General features: G+C 40.0%; 1 protein-coding gene across 1 annotated transcript; it reads right to left on the bottom strand.

The window, feature by feature from the left end:
* Positions 1–445: 445 nt before the first annotated feature.
* camk1gb (calcium/calmodulin-dependent protein kinase IGb) lies at positions 446–22,878 on the bottom strand. Its single transcript, XM_041799794.1, has 13 exons — positions 22,755–22,878; positions 18,067–18,178; positions 9,566–9,691; positions 9,362–9,436; positions 9,124–9,262; positions 6,855–6,978; positions 6,594–6,669; positions 6,203–6,315; positions 6,016–6,094; positions 3,859–3,946; positions 2,808–3,157; positions 2,630–2,726; positions 446–512 (listed from the first exon to the last, which is right to left on the bottom strand). The coding sequence occupies exons 1-12, from the start codon at positions 22,876–22,878 to the stop codon at positions 2,669–2,671; spliced, it is 1,464 nt and encodes a 487-aa protein (XP_041655728.1). The 3' UTR covers positions 446–512; positions 2,630–2,668.

Here is a 22,878-nt window from a genome sequence, read left to right as displayed (position 1 = left end):
GCAGTTTTTATGTTTGTCTACTGCATTTAATAAAGCCAGCCAGATAATTGTAATAATTTAAACATAATAGGTTATAGTCATTATATATGGACACTAATAGGATTCAATCTCTCCAACATAAAAGGCTGGGTGTTGATATCATGCCTCTTCTGCTATGATAAAGATCAGGATCTGGTGCGGTGCGAACAAGCTGCACGTTCAGGTGGATCCCAGCAGCAGGTGAGACCGTCACTCCACCTTTTTAAACAGAGACGATCCCGTCAACACTGTCTGAAGCCAACCCTGAGAGTCCAAGTGTTTAAACGTCTGTGTGTGTTTTCATGTGTTTGTGTGCAAATGTCAGGGAGCTTCACAGGCACTCTTTCCAAAATAAAATGTCCCGCTGACTGCAGTGGACCTCCCAGACCTCGTCCAGGTCCATCAGAGGATAAACCACTTTTCTCCATTCTCAGTACGACAGGGACCTGCTGACACAAAACAGCAGCATGCTGAGTCGGCACGGTAACACTGACCTGCAGGGGGCAGAATGACACTGAGAGTTAGAGGCACACATTTACTGCAGTAAAATGCAGAAGAATGAAATAAAACATGCATAGCAACAGACAGTGCATCTGTGTCATAATATGGTAAAATTGGGGTGGTAGTTCTAGTTTTACCTTCATGCATAATGTATAGAAGTATGTTTCCAACAGTATGAAGTTAAAGACTCTGCTTCTACTTAAAACTTACAGTTTGAATAAAATCTTTTGAAAAGTCATTACATTTTTTTGTTGCATAATCCAATTAATGCCAAACCTTTTCCTTTAAAATGAAGATACAGCTGCATACTTAATTGGACTTTGACTGTAACAAGACCCCTTTGCTGCCCTGCTGTGATGTGCATTCAGCCAGGCCGGCCCACAAACATTGCTAGGCCCCTATACAGTCCAGTGCATGGGCCCTCCCCTGATGTTATTTAGTAATATGAACACAAATGTGCATAAGATCAGTAGCATTGATGCAAGATTCCTGGTTACCATTCCTTTTCTCTTGGTGCTGAAGGGTATCTTCACAAGTTTTTTCAGGTTCAAACGTTGCCTTAGTTTCAGCTTCTTTCATGCATGTCACCGCTCTGCTATAAAGTCTGATTTCACTAGCCAGATAGTTTAGTTAAATTAGCATAAAGACTCCAAATAAATTTGGAGCAAATTGGCACCTCCAAAATAACAAAGGCACATGCCATTGAAAGAAAAGACACTAGATTTAAGTGTACAACTCATATATAAAATGTTTAATCTTGTTGCATTGATAAGAAGGGTGCATATGAAGTTTAAAAATAAGATAAAATAAACTGTGGGGCGTGCAGATGGTCGAGCAGTTTAAGGCGCACACCATGTACACGGACGGCCCCGGTTTGAATCCGGCCTTTGGCCCTTTGCCGCATGTCTCTCCCCACTCTCATCCCTGTTTCCAAGTCTATGCACTGTCCTCGTCTATCCAATAAAGGTATAAAAAGGCCCAAAAATTTAAAAAAAAAAAAAAAAAAAGAAATTAAATGAACTTTGCATTGGACCATGTTTGCTGACCTCCATGCTACTGGACCCAGTTGAGTTCCTCCCTTTAACCTTCTTTGGACAGTGTTGCATTTGACCATCCCTCTGCAGCCTGTTGCTAACTCTAACTCATCATTCGCTGTCTGTTTACAGGACATGACTGGTTTGAAACTATCTGCTTGACTAACTGAAGGCACAAAAATAAAATACCTCATAAGGAAAGGAAACTCATGATGGTGCGGCATAAAGCAACAACAAATAATCACTCAAAGATCACCTCTTGCATTCAAATGATTTCTAAATTGCCCTTTTAGTGTTCTTTATTTGTTTTTAAGTACAGTTTTTAGTTACCTTGACATGTTTCAAATGCTAAGTTCCTGCAGTCTTCCTCAGAAAAGTCAAACGATGTTGCTGTAACGTCTTGTCAGCTGATCTTGTGCAGGTATGCTGTCTTGAATGACAGTACAGCCACGCCCCCTGCTGTCTAGCATCTACTTGAGGACAGCATCCCAAGCCCTCTCGTCCCGGTTCATAGTCCTGTGGGCCTGTTTTCGAGTCTAAGTGGCTTCCCTGATCTACTGAAGGTACCTCTTGCTCTCTGGATAAATAACCCTGGTGTTTTACCAGTCCATGATTGATTTTCCTTTTTGCAGTGGTCTGATATGGCTGATTTTAAATTGTCCTGTTCGGCCTTTTCTCTGATGGATCCTTCTCATGCTCTTTCTGGTGTTCCCTCTTATGTGTGCCAAAAGGTCTTTCTATTTCTCCTATGCATGTTTTCTCATATGACATGCAAAATATCTTACAATAGTTTTGTATGCGGTTCAGCTGGTATGTTTATGTTGTACTTTTTTAAAGGACTGCGAACAGGGATGAATGGTTTTTCATGTTGCCCCACAACTGGGATGCTCATCTCAAAAAGCTATAAGACACTCCACAGCAACATCCTGGGACCCTTCTGAGTAAGACTGCAGGAGTTAGCAGTCAAAACATGTCAAGGTAATACAAACTTGTTGTCTTTTCACTTTAAAAGTAAAAAAAAACAGAGCTACTTAACTGAGTCTTATTATGGAATGTTAATGTTTTTGTATACCTACCAAGTAAAACGAGTTTTGCATGTAAACTTTATGCAGCCTTCACATGATCGAGCAAACTCCAGTCTGCACAGTCTTCCCATTACGGTTTTTCCCGTACCTGAACATAGAGAAATATTATGCATCAGTCCTTCTGTTTCCACACCTTTAACAATCATAACAACAGATTAAGTGCACAAACCCGTTGAGGTTGGCGGGCTCCGAGTGGTACACGTGCTTGCCCTGCTCGGCGATAGTGTGAGGGTGGTGCGGGACGACGTGGCTCTGAGTGGCCTTCAGCGTGTGGTAATGACTCTTTGATTCGACGCTGCTCGTAGGCACAGACATGTGGTTGTTCCCGGGGGACTTCCCGTTGACTTCCGCCAACTTTGGGTCGAGTTTGTCAGGATCGAGATGTTTGTGGTTCTTCTCAGGGGAGGATACGTCAATGACCTTGATGTCAGGGATGCTGGCCTGCCTCAGGACCAGCTCTGAGTGAGCCAGCTGGAGCTTCTTCATGTGGTTGATGGCGACGGCGGCATTGTAGGCTTGCTGTGGAGTTAACACAGAAAAAGTTTTAGCCATGCCATTTCCAATGCATTTGTGCAGTCCAGACAGAAATTTGTGCAGATACCAGTAAAAATGGTACCCTTGTAAATCCTAGATACCTTAATTAGGTAATTTTGTTGTTTTTACCACCAGAAATCGCAGGAAATACTCACTGCATGATGTCTAGCAATTGCACAAGAACATCAGCAATGTGTCTGAATGGAGATGCTACTTTTGGTTCTAGAGTTTCCTAGTTATTTTTGAAGAATTAATTCCTCTTATTTGCACCTAGCCTTTAAATACATGTTTTTAGTTTAGTTTTGATGCTTTTCAGTATGATCAATCATTAAAATAACAGAGATTTAGTTGTTTTAAAACTCTTCATATCAAAAAGTATAAACATTTTGTCCACTTTACCACATAATGAGACATTTAAATGCTTAAATTGATGCTACCTACAGCAGATTTTCTGGTCAACAGATTTTTTTTTACCGCCATTTTCCTAGTAGAAAATCAAGCCCACTTTACTCCCTGACATCAGCAGCCCTACATCGAAACTCAGTGGCCTTGATTACAAAACAATATCTTATTAAAGTGTCCTTAATCAGGCAGGATTTAGGTACGCACCAGATTAATCTGCTATAAACTGCAGGTCCTTAACGAGATTACAGACATCAAAAGCCGAGACGGCAGCGGGAACTGACCTTCCACTTGGACTTGGCGAAGTTCTTTTGGATCTGGACGCTGACAGAGTAGTAGATGTCCTGGCTCCGTGCCGTCTTTCCGATTATCCTGGGAAACGGATGACGAAACAGGAACGGTTACATGATTTTCCAGGTCTCCGTTAATCCTGACCTGGACTCCTGACTGCTCTGCTGCCATGTTCTTGTGAATGAACGTCTGAGTTTGTAGAACAGTACAGATCAACGTTTTAAACTAATATTGATTTGATGCTCTTAATTCTAATTGAGTCTAGGGGAGAAACAACTGATATCTGGGATCATTTAATCAAATTTGTTTAAGTTAACAGGCATAATGCATTGCAATTGAACATGTGCATATAATGAAACTTAAGTAATGCTAAGAGATCTTATAGATTGCTAGTTTCAAACCACTCTTGTCTCATTGTGCCTTTAGGTGAAATTGCATAAAATATACAACAGACAGAAAAGCTGCAGTTAACCATTTAAACAGCTCTTATCAATCCAATCAGCAGTAAATGGCTCGGAAACAGCTTGCACATACAACAAATAAATACACAGAAACAAACAGAAACTAAATTAGCTGAACAAAACAGGTGAAATATGCAAACAAATCTGAGATTAAAAATAAGCTATACTGGAGCGTAATGACTCCTGCACCTTTTAAGAATCAGTCTAGATCTATGGTTCTCAACATGTATTTAATGACAACCAAACATATTTTGAATTTTCACTCAAAACCAAATGTTTTTCAATAAAAATGGGATGTTTTGTCCTTGAGGTGGAACAAGAAGATGTGGCTGAACAAAGAGATGGAGGCTTTTTTCCAGCCACACATCAATTATTTACTATCTTGGTCTGACCCTCTAGCTGAGAACCCTGACTCTATATGATAGATGAAACAAACCAACAAAATCTTCTAAATGTTCATGACATTTGAAGACCTAAACATTTGATATACATTATATGGACCACTATGAAGATGCCTTTTTGGGAGAAAAATGATCGAAAACAGATCTCGGTGTATATGAACTGGTTGTAGGTGGTGCATTTTACTTTTCTGAGATTTTCAAAATGCTCCCAGACTTCTGATTTTTTTTCCTTGACACTGGGGGCCACGCTTTAAGATTTATTATAAGTTCTGAATAACTGTGATCATTAATATCTCTTCTAGCAGTATGCCTAAATTCAGCTTGGTTGGGCGAACACTGTAGGAGGAGTTAATCTTCAAAGGACCCCTTGCAATGGCCAAAAAAAAAAAAAAAAGTACCTAATTTTGATAATTCCTTCAAAATGGTGGATGTCCTGTTGGAGATAGGGGAGGAACCAAGAGGCTTTTTTGTAGATCTCCCGCATCAGGACACAAAATTTCAAAGATATTGGACAGAATCAAGGGGGGGGTGGGGGGCTTTAACTTTGAAAACTGTTAGGGGTCGCTATTGAGGCAATTCCCAAAATTTTTTGTTAAGTCCCATAAAATACCAAAATTTTCACTGGGCCTGATGCAAATGCCAAAATTCAGGACTTTTTAACGTATGTTTAGATATTGAAATCTCCAATTAAATGCAAAATAAATAATAAGAATAACAAATGAGAATCCTTCAAATTACAAATAGGTCCTCGCACCGATTAATGGTGGATTTCCTGTTGGAGATAGAGGAGGGACCCAAGAGGCTTTTTTGTAGATCTCCCCAAGCCGCGTCAGCACACAAAATTTCAAAGGATTTAAAGACCAACTGAGATACAACGGCTCCAGTGGCCTTGCAAAATGGAAAAGCCCACTTTAAATGTATTCATGCACACTTGAGGAGATGATCAAAATGGATTATTAGAGTCATGATTTATTCAGAGATAGGGGAAAATATAAAAAGAGACATTATCAGGAATGGACAGATCCTTGTTTTATAATCAGGAGTCTGACTGTGAGACTGAGCCTCTTTCAAAATAATGCTTCTATTTTCTGCTATTTGGGGTCAACTCTAGTCCACAGGTGGGACCAAAATCAACATGAACCAAAAATTCCTCATGTAAGCTTTCCCTTCTGCTTATGTATTTACTTATTTTGGAAGGCCTTTGTTCCACTTTGATTAAAATGAGGTGAAACACAACTAAATATCTGCATTAATCTCCTATGACTCCATTCTGAGGATAAACACTCACCAGGGATGTCTGAGAGCTTGCTCAGTCGTGTATCGCATGCTGGGATTCTTCTGCATCATGTTACGGATAAAATCTTTCGCTGTTGGGAGATAAAAGGATGCAAATTATGACAACGACCGAGTTCTGTTTGCAGAAATAAAGCAGCTGCAGCAGGGAGAACTTCTGCATTTGATCCTTGTATGATTACCAGATTCAGAGATGTTATCCCAGAATGGAGAGTCAAACTCGTACTGAGCCTTCATGATCTTTGAGAAGAGTCTGGACTCAGTTTCTTCATAGAAAGGAGGATATCCACAGAGTCTAAAACAAAAACGTTTAGATTAGAAAACATGTAACTACATGCATTTTTATGTGCACATTTCTACAGTTCAATGTATGAGCACTAGGGGGTACTATGGCTTAGTCTCTCAATCAGTATTTCATATTTATGCACATGTTAAGAAGAGACTTTTAATCTGAAACATCAGGAAAACTGGAGCCTGATTTAAAAACCTAAGAGTCTAATCTGTGAAAATGCCTCTCTCATCTCTCTCTTAGTCTACTTTTGGCGCAAACATTTCTGATAATCTGACACTTACAGGATGTACGTGATAACTCCAATAGACCAGCAGTCCACTGCCTTACTGTAGGGTTTCTGTGCCAACACTTCAGGAGCTGAAAGACAGAAAACACAGTGAATACTCTAATTATTGCTGCAAGCAGTCAAACAGTCTAAAAAACATGATAAATAATTAATAAAGTTTGTACAGTGACCAAGTTACACCCCTCTGTGTCTTATATTCCTCCAGCTCTGTGGTTGTCAATAAATAATTCACTACACAGACACATAACCTCCTTACCCACATATCCTGGGGTGCCACAAGCTGTCGACATGATGTCGTTGTCCACCATCTTTGAGAGGCCAAAGTCACTGATCATGATCTTTGAGTTCTCGTCTTGGCTGAAGTACAAAATGTTCTCCGGCTGCACACAGAGTCACAGACAAGAGGAATGCTCAACACTCTTTATGACAGAAAAAGCTGTTCCCCTCTAAATGTGCTGCTGTAAAATAGCATCCAAGTGCAATTGTAACAAATTATACTATAAGATTTTAACTTGCAGAAATAGTTTGACATTTCAGTCAAATGTAAGATGAGACTAACAACATCACTCTTTTGATGCTGCAGCCAGCTGGTAGTTATCTCAGAGTTGCATAAAGAATGGAGACAGACGTAGGCTGTTTTACAGGTCTGTAAAGGGAGGCAGTCGTTTGGGGTCCTATGCTCCTAGGCACCCGAAGATATCGCATTATAGATGTACACCAGATATGAGGTGCATGACACCTCAACAGGTGTTCAGATGGGACTTCTGGTGTTCCTGCAGCCAGCCTCAAGTGGACACTCGCTGTATTGCAATTTTTTCACTTCTGCACTGGCTTCATTTTTCAGGACCAGAGGTTGCTGCTTGGGGAAGACATGTATCAGGCAGCACCAGGACCTGGAACTGATTCAGCAACCAGAGCATGAGGACTTAAGCCTTTGTATATGGGTGCCTGCCCTCAGCTGAGCTGAACCAGTGCTCTGTTTTTCATTTTTAGGTTACACTGGCCTAGAGACATGTCAAAATATAACAATGTGGTGAGTTTGAGTTATGATGCTCCTCGAGCAGGTGATAAGCCAGCAATGCTGAGAATTTACATTTCAGATTGGGCTATGTATTGTAGTTCTCTGGCTTTGTTAACTAAAAAGAACGCTTTTTATAAATATTTTGTTTACTCACTATTCTGATTTTTAGCTAAATGGGGATGTGCCTCATATAAGTCTTTAGTAGGGGTCTCCAAATGATTTAAACACACCTAGTATTGAGTAAAAAATTGGACTGGCTCTATGTAAAATTAAACTACATCAAGAAAGATTCTCCTCCTGGCCATGTTGTAATGCATTAATGACCCCCCTGTTCACGAAGGTGATTTTACCAGGCAAAGGAAGGCTATATCCTGGGGCCTCATGCATCAAAAAGCCTCAATATGAAGGTAAAGGTGTGCATCAAATGTGAGGTGAATATCAACAGCTCTATAAAAAAAATTAAGATGTGTATTCCAAATTTAAATAAGGGGCCAAAAGTGAATAAAATAGCATCAAATTAGAGTTTGATAGCTGATGGTTTGATCGTACAGAAATCCCTGGGAAGAACCCCTGGACTATCACTCAGTTGAAACCCCTCAAATACCCAAGTATGCCTTCATATAGAGAAAGTTACTGCAAATTAAATCAATATTTTTACACATATATATAGATAATCAAATTCATAAAGAAGTCAATTGCTTTGTGGTAAAATGGTATTTAATAAATCAAAGATATATTTTGTTTTTTTTTTTTAATTCTTTTATTTAGAGAAAAGTACAGTTGATAGATTCTGAAACAGGGATGAGAGAGTGGGGGAGAGACATGTGGAGAAAGGAGCCACAGGCCAGACTCGAACCTGGGCTGTCTGCATAAATGGAGTGCAACCTAACTGCTAAACCATCTGTGCCCCAAATGATATTTAAGAAATTAAAAAATTCTGATTTTGTGGTGGAAGACCTGCTATTACACCTGCAGTGTGCATATATCAAGTAAATTATTGCTTTATTTGAATATTGTTTAGTTCTTTAAGTTCTATATTACCCTGAGAAATGCAAAACTAATGAGATGTGAAGACTTTAAAACATATTTTAATCTTATAAGAGGAGAGGAGTAACTCCTGCTCACTCACATTAAGCTTTGTGCTCTAGTTATGTAGCTCTGTGTCCTCAAATTTTTTCCTCACTAGCTATGATTGCTTTAAACAAAAATATAGAGGAGCCTCATATAGCCTCCAAATTATAAAAATGTTTGAAGTAACATTTTGGATTTTGCACAGGTAAAACTACTGTAACAAATGTGTAAATCCTCTTGGAGTTAGTAAAATGCATCACGCTCCCTCAATATAAAGCCCTGTGTAATTAGTCTTCTTTTTATCCAATAGTTGTTTAGTATAACTCTTGTTATTTCTCAAGTTTTTTATTTCCAAAAATTACTGCCCAAAACTGCTGAAAACACCACTTTTTATTTAGCCTTTAATTAGCCTCTTATATTTCCTGATTCTCACCTTCAGGTCTCGGTGCACGATGCCGCTCTGGTGCAGGTAGCTGACGGCCTGAAGCACCTGCTGGATCACACTGCTGGCATCTTTCTCTGAGTACATCCCTCGATCCAGAATTCGATCGAAGAGCTCACCTCCTGAAACACTGAGGAAAACAAACCACTACAGTTAAAATTTGATCTAAAACACATGAAAATCAATCAGCCAGCTCACATAAAAATCAATGTAAAGTGTAATAACTTACAGCTGCATAACGAGGTAGTAATGAGTCCGACTTTCATAAAAATCCTCCATCCCCACCACGTTCTCGTGTTTGATTCTGTTAGAGGGGAATAAGAAGAGGCTTTCACTATCACACTGCTGGTTTTTAATTTCAGTAACAGACTGCTAATGAAACAAGATTCCTTCCCAGAGAAATCAGAGCTGAAGCCTCATAAACGTTAATTACCTCCTCAGCACAGCGATCTCATTCTCCAGGTTCAGGTCCCTCTTCTGTTTCTTCTTCACACACTTCATGGCAAACATCTTCCCCGTCTTCTTCTCCTTCACCATGTAGACCTCTGAGAACGCCCCCCTGCACATTAAGACAGCAGAAATGAGTTATTGATGATGGAGGCGCTGATTGCTTTGGAGAGAGCAATCACAGATGACATGAGAAGAGGCTTCCTGATTGAGTTATTGTGGGGGTTGTTGATGAAATAAAAGGAACTTTACAGCACAGAGTACAGCTCTATTACTGCGTTTGTTTTCCATGGCCTACTCAGACTTTAGAGCGTTTATTGCTTCCATTTCTCACTGTTTCCCTGTGGGTATAATCTTTTAGCTGATCTTCAAATACACAAAGGCCTGACTGTGTGATTCAGAGTGTCACACTAACCTACTTTCATCAATGTGGAGCAAAGAGGTCGACGTTTCTGAAGTGCACTGGTAATCATAAATGTATGCAGCTACTTGATCTTGCTGTTCTTGACTTTTTGCAGTCATCCATCTCTCTACGAGGCTTCAGAAGCATGAAAAAATCTTGAAAACTTGGTCTGGTCATTCTCTCGGATGAACTTTGGTTAGATATTGTTTAAAAGTTGAAATTAGCCTCAAAGAAAGATGACAACATTAAAACTCTGGTTTAAAGTAGCAGAAATCTGCTTTTGAATTAAACTACATCAGCATCAGTGTTGTAAGTAAACTGTTTAAACCTGGTTTTAGTGTTTTAAACACAAGAATTATCCATATTGAATACAAACACTTGGTTCTTATGAAAGAGAGAAAAGTAGGATTATGAAAAGAAAACACATAAAAGTTCTTTTGCAGATTTTGAATCCACTAAGAATATTTTGCAAGTTTGCATAAATCTCATAATTTGATAGATAAATGTGCTCTAGATTAAGTTTATTAGTTTATTTTGCTCTTTAACAAAGTAAAGATAAAAACTAACCACAAATCTAGCACTGTTATGACATTTTGTTTACAGAGTTCTAGATTTGCAGCAATAAGTGTTTCAGTTACAATTTGTTATGTGCTTTAACCAAAAGACAGGTCAGTAATTGCCTGAGAGCTTGTGCTTCTAACAGTTTTAAGATAAACTAAAAATAGGTGTGCTTCAATCATAAGGTTGTCTATATATTAAGCACACATCTATGATCATTTGCAGTGATTTAAAAACGTATTTTTAGGGGCCAAGAGTGACTAAAAAGGCCTCTAATGGTAGTTTAATTGTCAAAAAAAGAGCTTCAGAAGGACAACAGGAAGGTCCAACCAATCAAAGCATACAGAAACGATGAATCGCAGGATTACTCGGTGGTAAAATGGCATGCAACAACTAAAAATTTGTGATTTGTGGGTGAAGAATTGCTATTGCTCTAAAGTGAGTATATAAATTTTGTATTTTTAAGTCACACCTGGGCTAAAACCATGCTTAAACATCATGATGTGGTGATTTTGAGTTATGATGCTTTTCTAAGAGCTGATGAAGGAGTACTATTGGATATATATTTCTGATTTGGGTATGTGCTGTAGTTCTCTGGCTTTTTCTACCAGCATAGAGATGCTTTTAGTATTTTCTTCACTCTATGATTGCTTTCAGCCAAAAGAGGAAGGGTCATATTTGCCAGGGGCCTCCAAATTCCTAAAACCTCCCCTGATTTTTTGTAATGACTATTTTTTTCACTTTATTTTGATAGGACAGCTGAAGAGAGAGAGGAAACATGGACTTGAGGGAATGGTGAAGACATGCGCCAAATACATGTTGAGACTGAATCGATCCTGCAGCAAGTGCATTGAGGACAGTAGACTCAGTATATGGTCGTCTGCTCCACCCACTGAGCTAAACCAGCATCCATTGTGACTATTTTTAAAGATATATATTGTTGGGGGCATTTTGTGCCTTTATTGATAGAGAAGGACAGTGAATAGAGGCAGACATAGCCATGAGGGTGCAGGGGGGAGACATGCGGGAAAGGAGCCACTAGCCAGACCCGAACCTGGGCTGCCCCAACCACAAAGCCATCTGACTGCTTTCAATAATTATTTTGGGAGCTTTTTGTCTTTATTTTGATAGAACAGCTGAAGAGAGACAGGGATTAAGGGGAGAAAGTGAAGGAAGAGATACACAATCCTGCAACTAGTGCCCCAAGGACTGTAACCACTGTGCCTGCTGTACCTACTGAGCTGAACCAGTGCCCAAAAGTGGCCCTGCTTGTTGTACTTTAGGTTAAGCTGTATTGACCAACTACCTAACAGCATGCTTTGGTATAAGCTGGTGAAACAAGTAGAGCTTTATCTGCATAAATGGCATAATGACTACCATCAGCAGTATCTGATGGTGATTTCTGCATCTCTATAAACTGGGATCATGCGTAAAAGTGCAGCGAACAATCCACTATAGATCAAATATTCCAACATGACTCACATCCCTCAGAACCAAATATCAAATGTCCATTCTACTCCAATAGAAACCTCCACACCTATGACAGCATCCATCTCCACCCCCTCAGGACTACGCTCTGTACCAGGAGAGATCAGGCCTTACAAACTGTGGCCCCACATCCCTGGAATGTCCTTCCTTACCACCTAAAGGCACCTTAGACTAAGTGACTAAATTCCTCATGATCTGTATGTGTTTTAAATATTGTTATACTTTTGTTTAGGGCTGTTGCCTCACAGCAGGAAGGTTCCTGGTCCCCTACCTGGTCAGGGTCCTTTCTGTGTGGAGTTTGCATGTTCTCCCAGTCCATGCATGGGTTCTCTCTGGGTACTCTGGCTTCCTCCCACCACCTTCTTAGGTTGATTGGTGATTCTAAATTGGCTGTGAGTGTGCCTGGTTGTCTGTCTCTGTGTGTCAGCCCTGTGATTCACTGATGACAGATGTCCAAGTGACCCATGCAATGGGCACTTAAACACCCCCACACTATGCTGGCTTTTAAACTTCAGGTTGATAAAAATATGGATAGTCATTTTTCCTCTTTAGCACAGGGGAAATCAGCAGTCATTATCTCTAAAACTGATCTGAAATGTGGACTCATAGGAGCAAAACACTACTTTAGGTTAGTCCATCTCTGATGAGCTTGGACGCAGTGGTATGCTTCCCAGTCTTACCCTGCTCCTGACCCAGGTTTTTTGGAACAGTTTACAGGCATCAAATTCAGAATGTGTGTATGTTTTGAAAATTTTCAGTCTGACCATTAAATATCTTGTTATGTGCTGTATTCAGTTTAACAGGGGTTAAAAAGCATTTGCAAATCACTGTAATCTGTTTTTATTTGTATTTTACATAATGTCCCAGCCTTTTTTGGAACTGGGGTTTGCATGTAGAGCTCTTGGAAAGCCCCAGATTTAAAATGAACACAGAGCAGAAATAGAAATATCAAGGGCTTCAATTAAGATCCGTTTAAGATCTCTGTGGCGTAACTATTCACATGTCCGCTGCTGATTGTTCAGCCTCTGTGCCGCTCCGTGTCCCTGCTATCTTCAGCTGTCTGGGAATAGTTGTTCCTCTCAGTGGATTAGGCCCTTTATCCCTGACGCAACGGAAAGAGTGGCGGGCAGAGGCCTCTGCAGGAACAAAGGTCAGTGACTGAGCATGTGCAGAAGGGAATAATAAGCTCCTTCATACCAGGTCACTGGCAGACAGGGTCAAGGTCTATGGGCAGACATGGGTCACTGCTGCCCTGGGCTAAGTCTTAAAGGTTATGACACTGATCCTAAAGGATGAGGAGTTTAAGCTCATGAACAGGGACATACTTTCTGCAGGATATGAAACTCATTTGCATGTTTTCTCGCAAGTCTTCTTTGTCATTTAGAAAGCAAAATTGCTCTGGCTGTCACACTTGGGCTCATAAAACCTTCCTAATGCTCGATGAGGGAGGCAGGCAGGAACAATCTGCCCCCACAGCATCATCACAGCCCCCCGCATCCCATCGCTCAGCTGATTTCTCCTTGGTTACAAAAGCTCATTTCCTTCTGATGATCTCCTCCAAGCTTATTGCGACTCTCAGGAGAAATCATCAATCAAGCCCCGATCGCAAATGCCACCAGCAGATTCATTTCCACTCAACAAAAGCAGAGAGCTCCTCAGAAATCAGCGGGGCACTGACTCAAGTGTGCAAGTTTGCAAGCTCAGACTAAAAAGCTGAAATTGCTGTGTGATTTTGAGGCATTCTGGGAGCAATGCTGACCCCTGCAGAGACTGATTGTTATCCTGATTGCCTGGAAACCATTATAGGATGTTTGTTTGCACTGAGATGAGGCCCAATGGGAAAGCCTTTATTAGTCGTTTCCATGCAATCTGCTCTCCCTTTGGGGTTTCTTCCTTTAATTGAAGACTAAAAGAGAGCTAAACTGTGTACCTGTGAACGGGTTAAACAGCTGTGTAGTCGTCCTCACAAGTAATTATGATCAAGCAAAAACACTCTGATGCAAACAGAGGCCATTTAATACAGAAGCCCAAAGCAAGCATGCATGCATGGATGTTACATTTGTCAGCTTTCCTGGGATTAACAAATGACATCTGGGAATTTCTCAAGATCTTGACTTTTTTATATCATTATCTTTGGACTGTAATGCAGTTTCCCCGTGATAACCAGCTTATCTCTTAAGAAATTAGCTTGAGATCTCCTAAAGTTACCCCATTATCCACATAAGATAAATATGCCAAATCCCATAAAATCAGCAGAAATGAACTGTTATCATGGGAAACCAAGTTAAACAAGATGTATTGCATCATGTCTGATTAGGGCTTCCAAGTGTTACTCTAGTTTTTGATCTCTGCTTTAAATCTTATTGCAAACCTGAAGCATTCTTCAGCCATACATTCTTTAAAAGCTTGTTGCACTACAAAAACACACATTTATAGGAGCATATTTGTCCAAAATTCATCTTAAAGTACCTATTTACAATTCATTAAGTAACATTCGCCGGACAAGTCCTGATAAACATCATATTTCTATATATTAAAAGCAAAAATAAGGCCTGATATCACACATAATAAGATCTCAAAGCTGTCTATAATGGCTGCCTTCACTGCAGTGATTACCTGGGATGTAGCTTTAGTGTAGCGTCAGTTTTACTAGAACCAGACTAGTTTCTGTATGAAATAAAGAAAACAACCCTGAAGCTTTTCATGTTGGGAAAGATGTGTTGGCTTCTCTGCTGACCTGCTTCTGCATGAGTTTGTGTAAGTTATGGGTAAGGGGTTAGTTGTTGTGTACAATGGCTGCTAGTGGAGTGATTAGCTCGGACTTAGCCACAGCGGCACTTTTGTCAGAACTGGACAACATCTATTCATTTTAACAAGGGCAGACAGCAACACTGAAAGCTTTCTGTGACAGAAAAGGTGTTTCAATCTTCTCCTGATCTGCTTCAGCACAGGTGTGTGGGGTTTTCCGGTGTATCCAATGGCTGCTGCCGCAGTAGCTGTTAGCTCGGATGTAGCTGTCTGAAAGCGGCAGTCTCATCGGAATTGGACCCCATTTCTTTTTGAAAGCAAGGAAAAAGAGCCAAACTGAAAATTTTGCTAGACGTTTTTGAGAAGAGAAGATGTATTTGCATGTCCACCGAGGAGCTCCTCCATTAACAATCTATGGCAGCGGTAGCCTGTCAGCTCAAGCATAGCGCATGCGCACAACGCCATTTTGTCTTGTTGCTCTGATTTGCCCATCATGAATGTGACGGACCGAATGTTCCTCCAATTACCTTTCGAGAATTTTTGGAAAAGTCCTGCCCTTCCTTAACGCTTCACATGGCAGCTTTCCCAGATGAATGTCAAATACATTCATGCTATGAATATTTGAAGTCTATCTTGCATGTCAGGTTAGTTATTTCCTGCCGATAGGGCTTTCTGTTTTAAACTTTTGGTATCCTTTAATTCTCAACCGACACACATAAGGGACAGCACAACTACACACCCCTCTTTGTTTCAAGTTTGAAACCCCCTAGCACCCCTTGGTTACCCCTCATGGGTTCAGGACCCCCAGTTTGAAAGCACTAGTATAAAATACTCTAAATATGACAGTTGAATCAATCTTCAAGTTTATTTTTTATCAGTAGTTAAAGCGAGGTCCAGGAGGGGGCCCAAATGTGTTCCTGAGCCTGCGAGTTGCCCACCCCTGCTTTAAAGGGATGCTGGGTAAATGAAATAAATGACACCAACTTCCACGTGTCTTCAGCGTATTTTTCCACAGAGCTCCTGGAATTGTTTTTCTCAGTGTTTAGGGAAATCAAGCTAATTGCTCCAAACTAATTGGGCCTGGTGCTGCGTTCCAGGGGGGCTCATTTTCGTCACAGCCCAATCACAGCTCACGATGGCTCTCTGAGGCCCCCTCGGCCCCGGATCCATCCACCATGTTGTCCCGAAACAACAAAGACGTCACTCTGGCAGTGCTCCCTCTGCTTGCACCTTTATTTACCATTGGCCTCTGATCCGCTGTTGTTCAGCCGCTCGCTGAGCACACGGCGAGTATGAGAACACCTGCTGATGCTGAGCGCTGACCCGACAGGAATTAGGCCAGCATGAGAGACGCTGACTGAGGGAGAGCTCACTACACACAAACATGCTGCACAGACACTGTCTAGGATTATTATGCAAAATACTGCTGCTGAACTTAAAATAAAACATAACTACAGAAATTAAACAGTTGTCTTACTACATAATCACAGAGCTCGGATAAATAACCCTGCATGAAAACAGACAGAATCTGCCACATCAGACTATTTCAACTTCATGATACTGAAACCTTTAGGGGACACAGTGCATATGTGCGTTTTATTTTCCTCCATTTTCTCATGTTAATGAGTCAATTGCAGTTATTACCTCCACAAAGGAGGTTATGTGATCAGCAGGGTTAGTTAGTTAGTCAGTTAGTTAATTAGTTTGTTAGTTTGTTTTGTTAGCAACATAACTTAAAAAGTTATGGATGGATTTTGATGAAATTTTCAGGAAATGTCAGAAATAGCATAAGGAAGTACTAATTACATTTTGGTACTGATCCGGATCACCATCTGGATCCAGGAATCTTTTAAAAGGATTCTTAGATAGATAGGGCTAAATTACATAAATACATTTAGATCTTCTGAAATCAACAGAAAATGACCACAAGGGCTTCCATACTTTTCTAATTTTTCAGTAAATTTGATATTTATTTATTTTTAAAAAACATTTTTATCAATTTACAATCTCTATATATTAGCATAATAATTTACCTTTAACTATTTTAACTCAAATATATATTTCAGTTTTTTCAAAAGAATCTTCAGTCCTCTACATTGCCCACCCATCTTCCTATCTTCCCATTTCCCATCTTCATTAAAGACCACCTAAAGTGGCTCTATTAAATATTTAAATGTCAAAATTCAAGGACAATGAGGATAAAATGCTGTGGTTAATAAAAAATACTGTTCTATGTGGTTTTTGTGAATGAACGACTAAGCTGACTTCACCTGGACGCCGTCAGGACGGCCAGACTGACTGACCCTCTAACAGCCGAGGCGTCTTGTTGTCTAAGACTTCAGTAAAGTCGGCCTCCTCGTGCCAATCCAATCAAAGTGGTAATCTGTCCTCGGACTCAAACAGCACACGGGGGTAATGCTGCAGAGCATGTGCATGGACTGATAAAACTGACAATGTTTGAGTGCGATTTAGACAGTTTGAAAACTTCTCTGTATATTTTGATGGATTATGCACCTTTATCTTCAAATAGATGCTGTGTTCTTTAATTTTGGTGTTTTTTTATACTGTAAATCAACAAAATAACAATAATTAATGCACGCAGTTTAGGACGGGGCTAGGCTATACTCAAATGACACAAAGAGGAAGACAATATTTTAAAGTGATATAGTTTATGTTGATTAAATTTGGAGATACCAGACCTAATGCCTGATTTTAGTACTTTTATTTTATTTAGGAGCATTTATTTCATTACTTAAAACCAAACAATATGTTTCGTACCACAAAAAAATAATTCTATACACCCAGTACTTGACAATTTATTGTTTTTGCTTATGAAATATTGCAGAAAACTCCTGCACACTGTAAAAAACTGTAAATTGCACACATATGTTGGCAACACTGTGAAAAGTGGGTGTAACCAGCTCTTAGCTCCAACTTTCATCCACTTTTCCAAATGTTGCCAACATATTTGTGCAATTCACTCAGGGCTTTCTCTCTTTTGCTTGAAAATATGACTGGGGATCGTTTATTTTCTGTGATTTTTATAAAACACATACGATTAGAATAATAGAGATTTTATCATTTTGAAACACGTGGCATTTGAAATGATACCAATGTCACTATTTCCTGAAAGAATCGCCTTAATTTTTATTTTTCAAATTCTCTCTATTGCCTTTATAAAGTCCTTTGAATTTTCTCTGTTTGCTCATTTATTATGAATAAAACCTCCTATTTTTTTCTTTCCATGTTATGTAAATGGGACTGTTTTTGCAAAAGGGAGTTGTACTCACGATCCCAGCTCGTCCATGACGTCAAAAATCTCCTGGATGTTTTCCGTGTCCTTCTTCCACACGAGGTCGGCCTCCTGACGCCCCATGTTTACAGTCTCTTTACCACGGAATTCTTACAAAACAAGAAAAGGAAAAGATTCAGAGTCAGTGTCTGTGTTCCTTTAGGTGTTACTACTACTGCCTTAACATCCACATGCTCTCTATGGTACACATTAAATCCTGGAGGATTATGGAGTGAGAAAACAGATGTGAAGGACTGTGCGTCCGTCTGCTCTGCCTCTCAGACTGTCTGCTGCATGGAGGGCGAGCAGATGACACAGGCGTGAGTCTTTGTCTGGATAACAAAAGAATTAGCCCATTAATCCATGATTGATCTGGTACACAGGTAGATTTAGCTGCTCATACTCTATCAAGGTCGCGTGATGGAATATGACACTGCAGGGAGGAATTAGTGGGACAAACAATCTATCCTACAGAGAGGTAAACAAGAGGAACCTCGGATTTTCTTCAGGCACAAATTATTCCAGAGATCCAGGAAACATTTTGCAATATGGTACACAAAAGCTGAGTAACTACTCAGCATGATCCTCCACTTTACTTAAGGGGACACAACATGAGCAACTAATCAATAGCCACTGATTTGGCATCCTTTTGTCCATTATCTATATGACTAATCTCGCTCTGAGTCACGGGGGACCGGGGGGATCTCAGCTTTCACTGGACAAGAGACGCCCTTGACTAGTCACCTCTCATCATACTGTGACTAACAACAGACAAATTAGAGGTGCCAATCAGTGTAATGAGCATGTTTTTTGGACGGTGGAAGGAAGCCAGAGAGAAAAACAAAACAGAACAAAAAAACCCAGCATGCAATACAAAAAATGGAGTACTTAGTCTAGCAACTTTTATCTATGAAGAACCCCATAAATTTAATAAGAAGTCAATGCCATTGCACACTGAGTCCACTGCTTCAATCTGAATTCGCATTTTAACCATGACACTTAATGTGCACACACAACCACATAAAGCAACAAACACAAAATTGAAAAGGAGTGATTCATCTCTTCAACGGGCTATTTTGTACTATGCACAGCTCCGTGACGCACGAGCTTTAGCAAAAAACCTAATTACCTGTATAAGACTCTCTCTGTCAGGAGAGGATGGACCCAGGGATTTATTTTCCTTTTTTCAAGGGGTGAAAGAATTATTAGATCATCTTCCCCGCTTGATGACTCTATCTTGTCATGTTCTTACAAATTTTTGCAATAAACGGAAAAGCAAACGCAATGGACTTAAAGTGCAAGGTTATCTAGTTCGATCCCGGTTTACAAACAGTTAGTTAATCCTTAGTTTCCTTAGTTAACCACTCACCTGGTTTACAAGCAGTAAGTCACTCCTTTGTTCCATCTAGCAGATTTCATTATACTTTTGTGTCCTTGTTAACTGGCGGTTAGTTACCTCCTAGCACCCTTTACCCTCAGTTAGTCTCCTTTGCTCCCTCGTTAGCATTTAGTCTCTTCTTTGGTCCCCGGTTAGCCAGCAGTTACCACTTCTTTCCCGGGCTAACTAGCAAATAGCTACTCCTTCACTGCTGGTTAACTAGCAGTTAGTTCTTTCTTCACTGTCTGGTTAACTTGCAGTTAGCTAATCCTTCATTCTCTGGTTATCTAGCAGGTAGCGACTCTTTCGTTCCCATGTTAACTAATGGTGAGTTACTCCTTAGTTCATTGATATAACTAACAGTAAGCTACTCCTTTGTTACCTGGTTAACTTGCAGTTAGCTTAGCTTTCATTTCATTTTTAACAAGCAGTTAGCGACTACATTTTTTACCTGGGTAACTGGCAGCTATGTACTTTTTTATTCCCTGGTTAATTCGCAGCAACTCACTCCTCTGTTCCTGGTTATCTAGCAGTTGGTTTTTCCAATGTTCTCTTGTAAACTAAAAGTCAGCAGCCCCTATACTCCCTCCTAGTAGTTAGCTTCTTCTTTGTTCCCTGGTTAACCAGCAGTTATTACTTACTTTCACCCAGTTTATTTGTTATTTCTTCACACCCTGGTTAACTGCCACCTAGTGACTTCATTGGCTGGCTAACTAGTAGCTAATTTCTCTCTCATCCCCTGGTTAACTGGCAGTTAGTTAATAATTCTTACCCGGTTATATAATTAGTTGTTATTCCTTCATACCGTGATTGACTGGCACCTAGTTACCGCACTGGCTGGTTATCTATAGTCTACAGCAGGGGTCATCAAGTAGCCTACATTTTCATGAGGGCCAGCTTTAGTCTTGACAGAGACTCTGAGGGCCGGACTTTCAAACAGGCAAAGATGAAATAAATATTTTGGTCTGATTAACATATTTTTGAATCAGTATTTTTAATTTTCTTTCAAAACGCAGGATATTTTTAGTCATTACCAGTGAGATCCATCCCTATTATCTATAATGCAGCAGGCCACAATGAGACAGGCCTGCCCGCAGAATTAGCTGTGCCCCTGAAAATCTCAGAGAATGGGCCCTCCCCAGTTGTGATTTAGTACCAGTATTGACTCATTTTCTGCACTTTTTTCAACCCCTTTTTGATACTTCATTCTGCCATTTCTGCAGCATTTATGGCCCCTCTTAACCCATGGTTGCCACTTTTCGCCCATTTTGCCACCCTTTTTGCAACTTTCCTGCCTATTATTGCCCCTTTGTGCCACTTTTTAACCCTTTCCACTACTTGGCAGGGCTATTTGTGTCACTTTTAACCCATTTTTGATTATTTTTCCCTCTTTAACTCAATTTTTCTATTCTTTAGTCCCTTGTAGACCACCTTTCCTATATGTTTTATCCCCTCTGTACCACTTTATTTTATCTTTTTGTTGCCACTTTTCAACCCCTTTTTGTTACCTTTTTGCACCACTTTTGCCATTTTTACCCCAATTTTTGCATAATTTTTCCACTTTTTTTCCTCTTTTACAAATTTTTCCACATTTTCACCTCTTTTCACCAATTTTCAGGCAAATTTTTGTCCCCTTGTGCCCCTCGTAAACCCCTTTTCATCACTTAATCTGGCCATTTTTGGAACATTTCTGCCAGTCCTAAACAATAAAAAAAATGTACTTATAATGGCTGAAAATAAAAATGGAAAGTCATTCTTCAACAGTTTCAACACTAATTGTTTTTGGGTTGGATTTAATAGCTGCAGAAATTTGAAGCTACAAGATAAAATTCAAATCACAACATCTTTTCCCGCTTTTCTGAATGTATTTTGGCCCTCAGGATGCCAGTTGATGATCAGTGGTCTACATGTTTGTCCCCTGGTTAACTATGGTTAGGTAGCCGACCTAGTCGCCCCATGATTAAGTAGCAGCTCTCCCCATTTGTTCTCTAAAACTATGCTAATTTTTGTCTCCTTATTATAAAAAGCAATTGTTCTAACAAAACCAATCATCACAGATTGGCTTAGGTTAATGTTGTAAGTGAAATACTTTGTTCTTTGTTGCTATTATTAATAATCTGTGAGGATTAGAAAGTCAGGAACAATCAAAGTGAAGGCTCTCAGAGGGATTAGGAGCACTGCAAATGAGCAGGTTACCCAGTTTGTTTCCTGCCCTCTTTTCTCTTATATAACGGATTAGAAAACTCTTGATCTGGAGACCTGGATGACCTTGTCTCAGGTAGAGGAGCAGAGTAAGAGCCTACACACAACAAAGTTACCTAATTAACCATTATGTAAATGTATATTTACACATTAACTCAGATGTTGCAGCACAGCATAGAAAACATAACATTTGCATATAAACCTGCATTGACTCTAATCTCTTCTGTGCACACACTGACTGGCTTCACATGCAAGATTTTTCATCTCTGCAGCAGTGTGTTGTTATGTAGAAAAATATGCATGCTTTTTCAGGAAAATAAAACACTTTGTATGTAGGAAAACACCAAAAATCCAAAGACAGCAATGCAAATCTCATCTGCACAGAAAGAGAGCTGCAGCAGTCATTCATAAACTCCTCACTCTGCAGACTACATGCTGGTTTACAGGCGAGCCACGCGTTTTTCTGTGGCGCAAACACACTCACCAATGCATGGACAATAAGACTGCTGATAGGAGGCAGACATAAAGGTCGATCTCATTCTAACTGATGCTCTATTCTCTCCCAGCAGCAGCATCTATCTGGCTGCAGCATCAGCTGAAAGATCACTCTGCGGCAAAACACAAGCGACTGATCGCACATTCACATCCAGCTTGGACCATCCACGCAGCTCTCTGACGCTGTCAAATTTATTCAACCCTTCACTGACAACTCAGAGTCATTAAAACCATACATTTCCCCCAATTAGCAAAGATGCCAAGAATCAGAAAATTAACAGCGAGAACAAATCAAGCGAAAAAGACAGTGAATTAAACTACAAATAACAGGTACAACTCAATTTAACTCACAAAAGTCCTCTTTACGCTAGATGAGAACGCAGAGCGCAGAGACTATCCAAATTACGCACAGAATACTAATGAGGCTAAACTGGCAATCAACTTGTTTATGCCTGAAATGAAGCAAATCAATCAAAACAGTCCCCACAATGCAGCTCTGCAAATTTACATTCATCTCCCCAGCTCATTCATATCCGTATAATTACCTCCATAAAGGAAGTAAAGTAGAGACTAAGAAGATTTTGGTTCATTAGAGCGCGTCTGAGACTCACCTGGATGCTGTGCGCTGGAGACGCTCTGCCCCGACTCTGCTGTCAGCAGCTCGCTGAGGACTGGACGGATTACTTCGTCTGGGACTTTGCAAATACCTGTTGTCAAATCAGAGATTACATCCAT

Source organism: Cheilinus undulatus, linkage group 11 (genome assembly GCF_018320785.1).
Source record: "Cheilinus undulatus linkage group 11, ASM1832078v1, whole genome shotgun sequence".
Classification (NCBI taxonomy): Eukaryota; Metazoa; Chordata; class Actinopteri; order Labriformes; family Labridae; genus Cheilinus; species Cheilinus undulatus.
This window is presented reverse-complemented; position numbering and strand designations above follow the sequence as displayed.